We start from the raw sequence: 13,784 nt of genomic DNA on the forward strand, positions 1-13,784 counted from the left end.
AGTGAATCTGAAGAGGGATTTTTAGAGAACCAAGTTTAACTTGGGCTGTGGAGAAGATATGATGTGGAGAGGATATCCTGAAGAGAATTCCTAAGAAAATTTGCCATCCCATGAGAGCTAAATTCTTGAGCTAGCATTTCAGTGTCTGTGGAGGATTTAGCAGTTGCAGATAATAGTTAAAGGTTGTGATCTTTCTCATGTCATAGCTGACATATTGTTAAAATATTTAACTGCCTTTGTATTTTTTAACTTGTTAATAAATTGTAAGTACATCAACTTTAATGATATTAAAGACTATGAGATCAGAGAGTTTGAAAAAAGGAGTAAATGTGTGTATATACACATAATATACATATATGGAAATTTCAATATAACCTAGTGATTATAGGATAGAATACCTGTAGTACTACCATAGGACAACAGACCTGAAAGGAATCTTAGAGTTCAACTGGCCAAGCCCCTCATATTATAGATAAGACATCACAAAGATGAAGTATATCTAATGTTGCTTTGTTATTGCAACCTATATTGTTATATATTTTGTATGGATTGCTTATTTCCCTATTCAGTGAGTTATTTCTATTGTTTGTTACATCAATACATGCAGTGTTATCCATGTATTATTCTATATATTTATTGTTGCTACTGCTACATTTTCCTTCTTGCCTGTACTATTGAAACATGCACATGTATCATATTGTGTATATATTATCTATATGCAAATCTTAATAATGATTTTCACCATTATGTATTTATTATACATGATATTAATGTTGATTTGATGTAACCCAATGATCTTTAAGGGACTGAAACATTTTGGGCATGGGAGAAAAAGGCAACCCTAGTTTAAATGGCCTTCCCTATAGAAAATACAGCTACTGTTACTATGTCTTTAAGAAAAATATAATATTGGGGAGTTAGTTTAACTGTCATGTAGTAACAGTTAACTGTTGTGGCCTAGAGACTCTGTATGAGGCACAAAGGATGAAGTGAATTAATCGTCATGAAGAAAGAGAGTCTGAAGAGACATTTGAGAGGAATGAGTTTAACTCTTATTCTGTGGAGAAAACATCTCGAGAAGAAACTTAGAAGTGCACTCCTGAGAGCAGAAAATTGTTAGACTTTGGTTTCAGCACTGAGGAAGAGCCAGAAGCTGATGATAGGTGACTGGCTGTGACCTTTCTCATAAAGCAACTAGTGATTTGACAACCAATCTCTCCAAGAAGAACTCTAAGAGGGATTTTGGTTGGGCCTCAAATGGTAGGAATTTATTTTTCAGTTTTTATTGATAAATTGTTTTGAAACATCATGGTCCCAATTGCATGCCCTCACAATGCACAATTGTGGGTAGGATTTCCATAAGTGAAGATAAAGGGTAAGATATTCCTGGTAGGAGGAAGATTGTAAGCAAAAGCACAGGCAGGTGGCAGGGAAGATGAAAATGTCATTGAATTTTACTCCTGGAAGGAACCTGTAGAGATTGTGTTTCAGGGAACTATGAGTAGACCAGTTTGGTTAGAGCAGAGAGTTCAGAAGAGGAGTTGTGGGAGGTCATTAGATTAGATAGATTAGATGGCCTGGAACTCCAGATTAATGAATTTAAATGCTATCCAGTAGGCAACTGGGGAGGAGTTTCAGAGTGGCTTGGAGTTAAATGAGTTCGAGAGTTTTAAGGAATAGAATGATAGAAGTAGGGCCATACTTTAAGAAAATTAAAGTGGTGGCAGCATATTGGGAGGATTGGAGAGAGCAGAGGGAAAAGAGTAATATGTAGAGAACAGTTAGAAGGTGATTACAATTGTTTTGTCAGAGAGGTAGGGAAGAATGTTGAATATACTGTCAGAAATGGTCTCTGTACCCATTGTTGGTGCTTAATGGTTTTTCTTTGATATAATGGAAGATTTAATTAGGAGGGGGGAAAAGAGGAGGGGTATATCTAAAATGTGATGTAAAAATCAAAAGTATCAGTAAAACTTTTTTTTAACAGTGTAAGGATGAGAAGATAAGGCAATGGAAATAAAGGAAAGTAGCAGGTGATAAATATGTTGGTATTTGCTAGACTGGGGAGATTTGTGATGGGCCCTGGAGAAGGAGCTGGTGGGGCCAGAACTTTTTCTTCTTTTTCCTTTCACTTCTACCTCTTTTCTCCCTGTCTTTCTTTGGCAGCCCTAGCCAGTGATCTGTGAGGCAGGTACATGCTGGGTTGTTGGCTTAAGGAGAAGGAGAGGCCATTTGGCTTCCTTGTCACCTGAAGTATAAAAAGACTCAGAAGTGGGAATTGGTGTCGGAGGATATACCTGAGTTCATGACTCAGCTTGACTCATTGCTATGGTGATAGGAGGAGAATATATCCTTTTTGAGAAGTTGTATTCTTTTAATTTCCTATTATTAGTAAAGTTTTCTTTACTGCACGTTATGGTCCACAAGTGGCCTGTTACATTTTAACCCCTAAACCTGAATCATTGAACCAGCCTAACTTTGGCCTAGTTCCATACAGGATGGATCAACAAAACCCATCCTAACTACTGAAAAACAATCCAAAGCTCACATATACATGCCTATATATCTAAATGTATGTATGAATACTGTGTACCATATACATAGGATGTCCTCATGTATGCATATATGTTACATGCAGGTGTCATTTTTACACAGGCGTGGTCAAAGCACAATCCATACTACTGGTAAGTCAATAGGGGTGTTATTTTATATGTCCACACTCTTTTTTTCATATGAGGACATATTTGTATATTTTCAGATCATCAAGTAAAAGGTATTGATTTATATTGAAAGCTGAACTCATTTTCTCCTCAGGTAAACAAGGTCTCCATTTCTGTAAATAGCACCACCATCTTATCCTTATTTCAGTTCCTTTCTCTCCTCTTCTAAATCCAACCTCTTGGTCCATTGGGTTTCTTGACATTCCACTACCACTACCATATTCTAGGCCTTCATCATCTTATGATTAGATTACTTCAACAGCCCTCTAGCTGATTCCCCTGCTTCTGGCAACTCCTTGCTACAATTGAATCTGGAGAAGGCTGCTTAAATAATCGTACTCAAATGCTGCTGTCATTATTAGCACATTCTCCTCCTAAACTGACCTACAATGGCTCTCTTTGCCTGTAGGATCAAATTTATGTTCTTTGGCTAGGCCTTCATTCATTGCTTCCTCCCAACCCTCTCCATCCCCAATCTTTCTAATCTCTTATCTTCTCTGTCCAATAAGGTCCTTCTATTTAGCTTCTACATGTGTTAATTCCTTCAACAAACATGTGTTCGAAGCAGTATTCTTGAAGTACTGTGTTGGCTGCTGGCAGGTCAAGGGGAGATGAGTGCCTGCTTTGGAAAAGCTTACATTCTACTTGGAGGGCTGAGATACAGACACATGACAATTTAATTAACCATACAAACAATTTAGAATAAGTGCTAGGACAAAAGTGGATTCTCTTTCCTCATCATCCCCTATTCAATAAACTCCAGTGACTTCCTATCACCTCCAGGATAAAATATAAAATTTTTTATTTGGCATTCAAAGCCGTTCACAACCTGTCACACTTCCTCCCCCTCCCTAACAACCTTTAGAAGCTTCTTACACCTTTACTCTTCCCCCATGTATTCTTTGATCAGTGACATTGGTCTCCTTGCAGTGCCTCAAGCAAGACGCTCTATCTCTCATCTTCAGGCATTTTCACTGACTGTCTCCCATGCCTGCAATACTACCCCCTCATTTCTGCCTCCTGGCTTCCTTCACATCCCAGTCAAATTCCCACCTTCTACAGGAAGCCTTTCCTGATTCCCACTTAATTCTAATTTCCTTCTATTGACTGTCTTCAATTTATCCTCTAGATGTCTTGTTAGTACATAGTTGTTTTCATGTCATCAACCCCGTGAGTTCCTTAAGACTAGAGATTGTTTTTTGCCTCTTTGTATCTCCAGCACTTAGCACAGTGCCAGGCACATAGTAGGTGCTTAACAAATGTTTAATGATTGGTTTGATTGACCTTTATTGACTGGCTGACATTTTGCACAGTGAAGTGCAATCAGTGCTCAAGAATGAATCAAATTAACTGCAGGCCTCTTGATCCTCTATCTCCTCTGCATCCTCCCCCTTTCCCTCCAAAGTTAGATGAAATGGGCTGTTTATGTAGCCTTAAGAATGTAAAGAAAACAGTATGGACTCTTTATTAAAAAGGCAGAAGGACTAAGGGGGGAAGGGGAGGAGGGAGGAAACCAACCCACCTGTCTATCTCTTCCCCCCACCCCCACCCCAGGCCAGAATGAAAAATGCTTCCTGGCTGATCCCAATCTGGAATTTAATCCATCAGGACAGCTGCAGCAATAGCCAGCTGATACAAGACCACATCACAACTTGGACACTAAAGGCTAACATCTCATAGGCCAGGAACTTGATTGAAGTACAGCATTTACCATAATAACTAATGGACTGGGGTTCTGAACAATCTCATACCACCAATGAGATATGCAGGCTGATCAGCTCCAATCAGCATCTTAGGCACAAATTTTCCAGAGAAGCTTACTTGCAACAGTGCTATGGAAGGTAGAAAGTATTATATATTACAACAAAAAGAGGGGCCCTATGCATTGACAAATACTCTTGCATGATCTAAATGGTCTATTATCTCATAAAAATGTCAGAGTGGCAGAAAGTTAGAGCTAAGCATGAAGTTGTGAGCACGCAAGCAGACTCTGCTTTCGTGTACTTTTCAGAGGCTGAACTCCAGGCTTTATTTTTATTTCTACACATTTTATCCCAGTTGTGTTTTTGTTTTTAATATCACATTTTTACTGGGAGAGATGAAGTTCAGAGATGTTAATGGTTGCAAGGGAAGTCTCTGGGGAAATGTTCCTTTGATACATGAGGTTCTAGGGTAAATACTACATTTGCTTGGAAAGGGTGATTTCTCAGCATGTTGAAGCTTTTCTACAATGTGGTCACCATGAGACTTTTTTTTTTAATCATACACCTTAGCTCTTCACCTGAGAATGATTTCCTTCAAAGTAGTCACCGTAGATACTAATTCCACTGATGCTGCCACTGTTCAGAACACGTCTGGAACTTCACTATGGGAAATGTCTTCAGAGCCCAAGGTGCATTCTTTTGAATATCCTCTGTGGGTGGAAACTCTTAATCCATTGAGGGTAGACTTGATTTTTGGAAACAGCCAGAAATCATAGAGAGTCAAGTCTGGTGAATTAAGTGGAGGTATCAAAATGGAATGATATCATTTTGAGTCAGAAATGAGATGTGACTATAAAGCAATAAAACTGTTTTTCTAAGGTGGCTTATAAACTGGCTCAAAAGGAATTCCCATAGAGGAATTCGATGAATATTCGAGAAAAAGCCGTCATTTTGGAGATGTGTCTAGCCTCCCAAAGCAACTGCTTTGAAGAATACAACACATCATTTGGATATGTACATATTGGGGGATGTGTTAAAAATATATATATATGTATATATGTACGTATGTGTGTAATAAATATACATAATATATATTTGTTACTTTGTAGTTGTACTTTAGAGGGACAGAAATACAGAGTATGCAAGGGCCTGTGTCTAGATCAGTACTTTGAATACTGAGATGGGAGGAGTATTTTGTATTTGATGGTAGCTTCTATTAATATATGATACTGAAGTTATTAATGGCTCCGGAATCAAAATGCCCTGTCCAGCTAACATAAGGAGGGATTGGATAGAAAGAATCCTAGAGCCTTGAGACAAATCAATCAGTATCACCTTACTTAGAACAAACAGGCTTTCCTGATGGCACTGGCTGGACTCTTTAACTAGACCTCAGGCATTTTTAGGCCAAGGAATATGAACTTGCCCCCTATCCCCATCAGGACCTTGGAGTTCAAGCACAGGCATTCTGGGAACTGTAGTTTTTGTTTGTTTGTTTTTGTTTTTTGAGATTCCCAGAAACCTTAGTTCAGTGGTTTTTCTGGAAGGCTGCTGAGTAGGAGAGACACCAAGATAAAGAGAAAACAAAGGAGAAACCCACCAGGATTATCCAGAGCAGCCTCTTTGAGTGTAAGGATCTCTGAGCATTTAAGAATCCTTGAGAACAGGCTGAGAATATTAACTGAAAACTTCTCTCGGACAAAATAAATTTTTTAAAAATGTGTCCTTGCCTGACAAAAAAACACACTGACCAATCATGAGATCATAGAGCTCTGGAAAGGAGCTTAAGTGAATGGCATTGGTTATTTATTTTGGGCACACACACCAATGGCTTTTATTCTGGTTGGGTGATTTGGAGACCTTACCCCAGAGAATTCCTCCCAGACAGACCAACATTATCACCAAACTTCTTTCAACATCACATTTCTATCACATTCTATAAACTACTATGGTTGAAAAAAGGCCACATTTCCTTTACCACCACTATTACTATAACACTTCTCTGGAAGCCAAGGTGTATGCATGGGGTAGGGGTAGGGTCAAAGAAGGAAGTTAAGCAGGAGGAAGAATGATGAGTTCCGGGAAGTGGCCCCATTGGCCCAGCCTGTTTCAAAGGGGCAAAGAGCTATTAAATGCTGGGGTTTCAGGGAGAGGATAATCCAAAGCACTGTACATTCACATTATTTATGTTTACAGCCTGCTCTAGTGACATATGTTAGTTGACAGTATACATGCTATCAACTTGCTGAAGTGTATCTTACTTGTTAAAATACTCTTAAAGGTGCACCATCATTTATCAAATTAAAATAATCATTTTACTTCTTATTCTTTCTTTTTCTTCCTTCCCTCCCTCAGAGCAGTGATTCACCTTCAAGCTGCTTCTTCCTCTATGGCCAGTCCCTCTACCTCTTCCGCCCCAGGCACCCACAAAACCAAGGGGTGAGGGGAAAATCTAATGTCCTAGGTTCCAAGGAAGCCACTAGTAATGGATACTGATTCTCAATCAGGCCCAAAGTGGTGTTCTGTTCCCACCCCCAAAATCCAGTACAAACCTACTAATCTCTAAGAAATGACAAATTCCAGAAACCCCACCAATTAAATTTAAACTCATGAAAAGCTCGGTGGCTAGTAAATTATTATTTTTATTAGCTTGAACCAAGTTCCAGTAAGAGAGAAAGTCAACTTACTCCCATGAATGGTTCTTTAACTCCTTAATTTATTTAACTCTGTGCTCTTTGCCAAAGCCTGGAGTATTTTTAGCTCATTCTGTTGTTGGATTTGGCTTTTTTATGTGTGTTTCTGAGGGGTATTTTTAGCTTAATACATGTTATTTTAACAGCCTCCTATGCATTTCATCCTGCCTATGCTGGCTGTGTTGTCCCCTGTCTCGCAGCAAGATGAAGGAGATTTCTAAGAATAACTGGTGTACCTTTTTTTTTTTCAGGGGAGATGTGCTATTTGCTCAGCGATTCTCTCAGCCTCTCTCCCTAATTTGCCTTATTATTCACGTGACCTGGATATTCCTATAGAAAAATTCGGCATCTCCTTATAGAAATAATTAGATATGATGGCAGTGCGATCCCCACTGGTAAAAACCACATTCCAAAAATGAGCTTTGATTTCAGAGAGAGGGAGAGAACACCCACCGAAGCCTTGCATAACAATGTTCTGCCTGGCAGTTCAGGGCACCAAGCTCCTGGCTGGCAGTTCCTGCCTGTTTTCCCTGCATTTGCTTTGATGTCTCTTGCTCCTTGTCATTGAGAAAGAAAGATGGTTGGATTCTTTGGGAAAGCAGCCTTTGAAAAGTAACTCTTTTCACACCTATTTAATGTTGGTAACTGTTGCAGAAACACTCCTCTGTGTCAGAGAGTTAATGAGGTATTTACTAAAATGTATTTTTTTCCTTTAAAAAAAAACACATAAGAAGAGAGGGGCGGGCCTTTATGAGGGTCTTTTCACACCAGGAAATGATCTTTCTTACAGAATTTTATGAGAACTGCAATCTACTGAAAGCTCTATTAGCACTTGAGAAGTTTCCATTTCTCTCACCATTCAGGGATGTCTCCACCCTGGTTTACCCAAAAATAAATGGGGGGGGCGGTGAAGTGGGGGTAGGGAATGCCATGTTTTGACTTTTGGTGTGAGATCCAATCACTGACATCAGCCCCCTCCCAAGCTGCGGAAGCTTCAGGCTTCCCAGTCTATTGTCATTTATACCCAAAGGAAATAAGGGAAAAAAAAGGAATTGGAAGATAGGGGGAGGGAAGAGAGAGGAAGAGGAGGAATTAGAAAGTCATTTGTTATATCTATACATAGAAATCAAAGTAGAGATTAACTCCTCACCCCAGATTGTAGATGGCTTTCAAGTGTTGACTAGTAGTCACACTAGGTGACCTCTGAGACCCTCACCAACTCCTCACTTCCTGCTCCCAAACCAAAAAACCCAGGCCTCAATTCCAGGTGAATTTCCAATTTTTAGGTGAATTATGTAAATAATCCATTGCTTGGTTTCTCCAATTTGTCTTAGCACCAAAAAGGAAAGAGAAGAAAAAGCAAGACAGAAAAGAAGACAGAAGAGATAAACCACACCATCATAGAGGAATACATATATATGTAAATATATATGTTTATATTTGGAGTTTTACCCAAGATATGACTATCTCCCCTGACTGAATATCCAGCATGATGTGGAAATCCCAATTGCTTGAGGCAGAGTGGGCTGATGAAAAATCTTGGGTTGGTTCATTGTTGATTCTCTTTCTTCCCCCACCCCCCACCCCCCTAGCTTTCACAGCTTTGACTCTGGACCATCTGTATTAGAGACAAATTCTAACACTGCACTAAAAATAATGATACCAAACATTTTAATTGCACCTTTCTGTGACAAGGTTACTATAACAGCACTTTACCATAAAATCCTACAGCTCGATTACAAAACTATCAGCACTTTCATTTTAAGAAAAAACAATTGGAAAAGCATTCTGAGCCTGACTTCCCCATCAAGGTCTCCTGCAGCTGATTTAAACACACACACACACACACACACACACACACACACACACACACACTGTATGCGAAAGAGGAGAGACCAGCTCTCTCCTTAGGGAGAGAAATCCATAGCAAGAGAATTCCACAGCAGAGCAAATAAGAACCCAATCTATTGCCAATGGAATCTAACTGGACTGAACAGGACACAATGGGCAGCTGTGAAAACGCAACTCTCTTAAAGGATTGGTAAAATCCATCTCCCTCAAATAGATCTTAAGGCCCATCTTACAGCTGGACAAATGGTGGTGGTGGGGGAATACCATAATTTGCCTTGTTCTCATTTATCAGGCATTCTTACTTGGTGGAAGTAAAAGGGAAAATGGATCCATACTAAGGACTAAGAACACATCTATATAATATCCAAACAATCAACTAAAAAGAGAAAAAATCAACCAAGTTGTTTTTTTTGAGACCTTGATAGTATGGTAGAAAGAACAAGGTTGACTGGGAGTCAGAATACCTCTATCCCAGTTCTGCTACTTTGGCTTGACCTAAAGCAAGTCAACTCCCTGTTTGGTCTTCAGTTTCTTCATTCATACAATGGTATAAAATGTAAACATTTGCCTTGCCTGATTCATAAAGGCTGGAGTGAGCATCAAATGGGAGAATGCATTTAAAGGGCTATAGAAGTATGTTACCATTAAGGTGCTTGGTTTTGTTTTTGTTTTTTAGAAAATGCCTTTTTCTTAAAATATAGATAGATAGATAGATAACCTTGCTTCCATTGTTTAGATGTAGTCCAAGGCAATTTACATTGACTTATTGGTTTTATTTTTTCCCCAATATAATGTGACTAGATTTTTTGAATGTTCATCTATGTGGTATAGTGACTCTCACTTTTGTCTAATACTATTCCCTATATCAACAAAAAAGGTCTTTAAACCACTTTCAGATGCAATTGTCTATACTGGCCAGTTTGCAGCTTCCATATTTGCCAGAGAATGTCTCCTGTCACAAAAATTCTAAATAGCCAAATATCTTCTAGTTGTTTTTGTCCCTCTGAAACCTTCCTTTGGACTAGTGGGGGGAAAGAAGAAAATGACTGGGTGAGTGGGGAGGGTCAGGACAGAGTTCAGATCAAATGAGTTCTTGGTCTTTTCTGAAGGCTTCAACTTATCCCTGAGGAAACCCCCTGGGTTGGCTCCATTGGAACCAGATGTATGGGGGGGGGTGATTTTTGTTAGGGGATGGGACAGAGAGAGTTGAATGTGTGGGGTAAAGGAAGCAAAATAGCTAGGGGAGTTCAAGGCCTAGACTTGTTCCATTCTTAATATCCTTTTGCTGTCTATACTCAAAATGAGGACTTGAAATTATCAAATGGTAAACATTTAGTACACTGAGATCCACAGTTACCTAGAGTACAGGCTCAATTTCCATCCCACTCCACCCCTTTGGCTCTCATCTTCCTGGGAGATTTTTCTATAGCCCTGAATGACCAAAAAAGATGAGCCTCAAGCTGAGTCTAGACCCAATGGAAGCTGTGAGATATTGAATATGAAGGGGGATGGGAGGTGAGAGGGAGTTGGGGAGGCATTAATTACCTGATCTCATTCAAAATTGGCACCATCCCCACATAGCCTCATCTGTAGGGGAAGGCTGTTCGGCTTGTGGTCAGTCCCCAGCTTGTCTCTGTATTATAATTAAATACTCAGTGTCAAGATCCCAACCATAATTTATTTAACACTCATTTCTGATTCAATTTTACCTGCCCAGGCTAAAGAGCACTGGAATGTTTGGGGAGGAATTCTAGTCACCTAGAATGTTTGGAGAGGCATATCCTTCAGGCCTAGACACCTAGTGCTTGAGAGGCCTCTGTTCAGAGGGAACTTCAGGCTGTTCAGAAAAGATTTAGAGGCTAGGAGATCAAAGTTCTGCTGCTTTTTGTGTGCTGACCACATTCAAGGGATCCCCTAAGGAACACCTTGAATTAGGAGAGTAGGGAGAGAGACATTTAATAAAATAGAGATGGAGGAAGAGATTTAAATCAACAATTACACAACCATTTTTTTTCTCCTCTTCCTCAGTTTTACATAAAAATGAAGGGGAAAAAAGGGGAAAAACAAAAAAGGAAAAAAAATTGGAGAAAAGAGAGGTCAAATTTGGATTGGGAAATACTTGACTGGAAAAAGGCTGCAGATATAGGTTGTAATTATATAAAACAGCATGTTTAAAAGTGTCAAGATCACTGTGTTTGTTAGTGGCACTTTTGGGGATCTCACCATGTTATAAATGCTAAAAACCCATTAGTAATTATGCAATTTTGTGTGTATGTTTTTCTTTTTAGGAAATTTATAGTCTTCTTTTTGACTGCACTCCCAACTGACAACTTTCCTTCTAGCCTTGTCTGTGCTATCCTTTTTAATCCACATACTAATTGTAATCCCATTAAAGCAGATATAATTTTATTAGTATTCACAGTTCATCAAGCTAGCAATAATAACTGTTACTGCAGAATTTTAAAAACTGCAAAAAAAAAAGTGAGTCATGTTTAAAGCAAACTGTAAACAAAGCCCAGCCAACCTGCATGATCCAAGAGCTGAAGCACCTGATTACAGATCCACGGGCATCTCTTCCCAACAAGAGGTGACACATCAGTAATCTAATTCCCTGTGTCCGACATATATAGTTAGATAATGACAACTCCACAGCAAAACTTTTCCACCACTTTTTTCTACCTCAACGTTATTTTTTTTTTTTAAATTTAAGTCACAGGGAGAGAAAGGAATCTCCAACTTCACTGGTCTGGAGATTACTTTCCTAAGGACAGGAATAAAATAGTCATCAGAGCCACATACAAATGTAGATGAAGGTGAATTCAGAAGCTCCACAAGGCTCATCATATCAAGCTTTCTGATATTTTTTCAATCAAAGTTTTCAAGTTTCTCCCTCAACCTTCCCACTTCCTCCTCTTAATATTCTCAAGGGACCAACACCCAGCTTGACAGCAAAAGCCAAAACCAGTGGAGAGCTCTATTTTCTCCCTTTCTACCAAATTTACAACACTCTGCCAAAATACTAAATGCAGAGGTCTTCGGGAAGCACACTCAGAATAACCAACATTCCACCCAGCTGTCCTTGGGGCCACAATGACCCCACAGATCCCTAGTTGCTGAGGGTCATGATCTCCTCCTCTACCCCCACCTCCCAACCAGTGCAGCCCCAAACCCCTTTAACTAACAGATTTTTTTTTTTTGAAAGGGTGCCTGTGAGTTCCCGGGCCCTTTTGCTAGCCATGCTTTGTATGTCTTTAGCAGGATACCAGAAGCACTTGTTAAAGCTAATGCATCCCCTGCAAACCCATTCTCACCCTGACACTTCAAGGCTTTATATAGAAACAGGATTTTCTAGTCTTACACCAGCAGCCCCTATTAACACTAACCCTGTGCACACAACTGCCCCTAATCTGAAAAGGCCACTCTGAGTTCGACGCTGCTCCTCCCCCCCCTTCCCCAACCAAGAACAGCCGTTTTGTTCCACCAGAAAGCGCCTCCTTGTCCCAGCACCAGAATATCTTAAAGATGTTAATGCAGAAAAGAGGTTTCAACGGAATTTATTTTCTTTTGGAGGAGGAGTAGGGAGGAGGAGAAGTAGGAGGGAATCTTTATTTTTAGCTCCTTCTACGGCTGTTCCTCTGAGTCCCAAGTGTACCCCGGCTCTAAAGGGCTATTCTATTCTCCCTGATAATAGTAGGGAGAAGAATCAGATAACGGGGCCAGTGGAGCAAAATTCGGCTGAACCAAAAAATTCAGAGGCCACCAAAACCTTCACCCATTTGTTTACAAGTCCCAAACTACAAAATCCTCAGAATAAGGGAAAAAATTAGTAAAATTAAACCAATCTTCTAAATTAAAAAATTTTAAGACCTTCTTGAAACACACCCTTATGGTTTTATTCGCTTCCCCCAACATCCCTTAGAGATTCTCCGTGGAAGAAAACAAGAGAACCCAGGAATCCAGGGCAGTCAGCTCCCTGGCACAGTGGCAGCCTCCTGAGCCTCCTGCCGGGGAGTTCCCCAGAGTTCTAGTACCTGGAAGAAGGACCCCTCCCTACTCTCCTGCACCGAGGTTAGCACTGGGTAGGCAGGGACGACACTGACCTGTGTGCGTGGCCATAGGCAGCGGCGACTGGAAGTACTTGCCGGGCGGGAAGTGAGCCGGGTGCTGGACTGCGGGGCCTGCCGGAGCTAGGCGTGAGGCGGCGGCGGCCGCGGCTGCACTACGATGGCCCAGGCTCCCGCGCTCAGAGAGCAGATGCGACGGCGGAGCGAAGTCCCGGCCATCCATGCCGGGGAGCCGGCAGCGGCGACTCCGGCCCCTAGCCAGCCGCCGCCGCCGCCGCCCTCCCCGCTCCTCCTACTCCTCCCCCCACTGCCGCTGAGGCTCCTCCGCTGGACGCCGAGATCTAAGCGGCAGTAGCAGTAGCCGCGAGCGACAGCAGCAGACAAGCCGGGAGCGCTGGTGGAAGAAGCAGAGGAGCAAAAAGAAACTGAATCCGAAGCCGAGTGAAACGTTGTTTGGGGCAAGAGGGAATGATGATCCTGGTGAGAGTAATGTTTTTTTTTTAAATAATAAAAAACAAAATAAAACTGATAATTAAATGATAACAGTAACGGGCAGAGCAGCCAAGAAGAGATCCGGAGTTAGGGATTAAATCCTTCAGCGGGTCAGCCGGCTGGGGTCCTCCAGGGCTGGCCAGGTGCAGTTCCTGCGATCGGGGCTCATAGTCTGTGGAGTGAAGGAGAAAGATACTGTGATTCCGGCTCCGGAGTCCCCCGCGGCGCCCCCGCGCCCCCTCCCAACCCGGGCTTTTTCAA

At 41.0% G+C, this 13,784-nt stretch overlaps 1 protein-coding gene across 1 annotated transcript in view; it reads right to left on the minus strand.

Annotated features, from left to right (window-relative positions):
• BAHCC1 (BAH domain and coiled-coil containing 1) overlaps positions 1–13,254 on the minus strand; it is a 149,847-nt gene extending 136,593 nt beyond the window's left edge. Inside the window, 1 exon segment of the mRNA XM_027850168.1 lies at positions 13,068–13,254. Coding sequence (XP_027705969.1) covers positions 13,068–13,254 — 187 coding nt within the window.
• Positions 13,255–13,784: the final 530 nt, after the last annotated feature.

Source organism: Vombatus ursinus, unplaced genomic scaffold (assembly GCF_900497805.2).
Source record: "Vombatus ursinus unplaced genomic scaffold, bare-nosed wombat genome assembly UNPS02008996.1, whole genome shotgun sequence".
Taxonomy (NCBI): Eukaryota; Metazoa; Chordata; class Mammalia; order Diprotodontia; family Vombatidae; genus Vombatus; species Vombatus ursinus.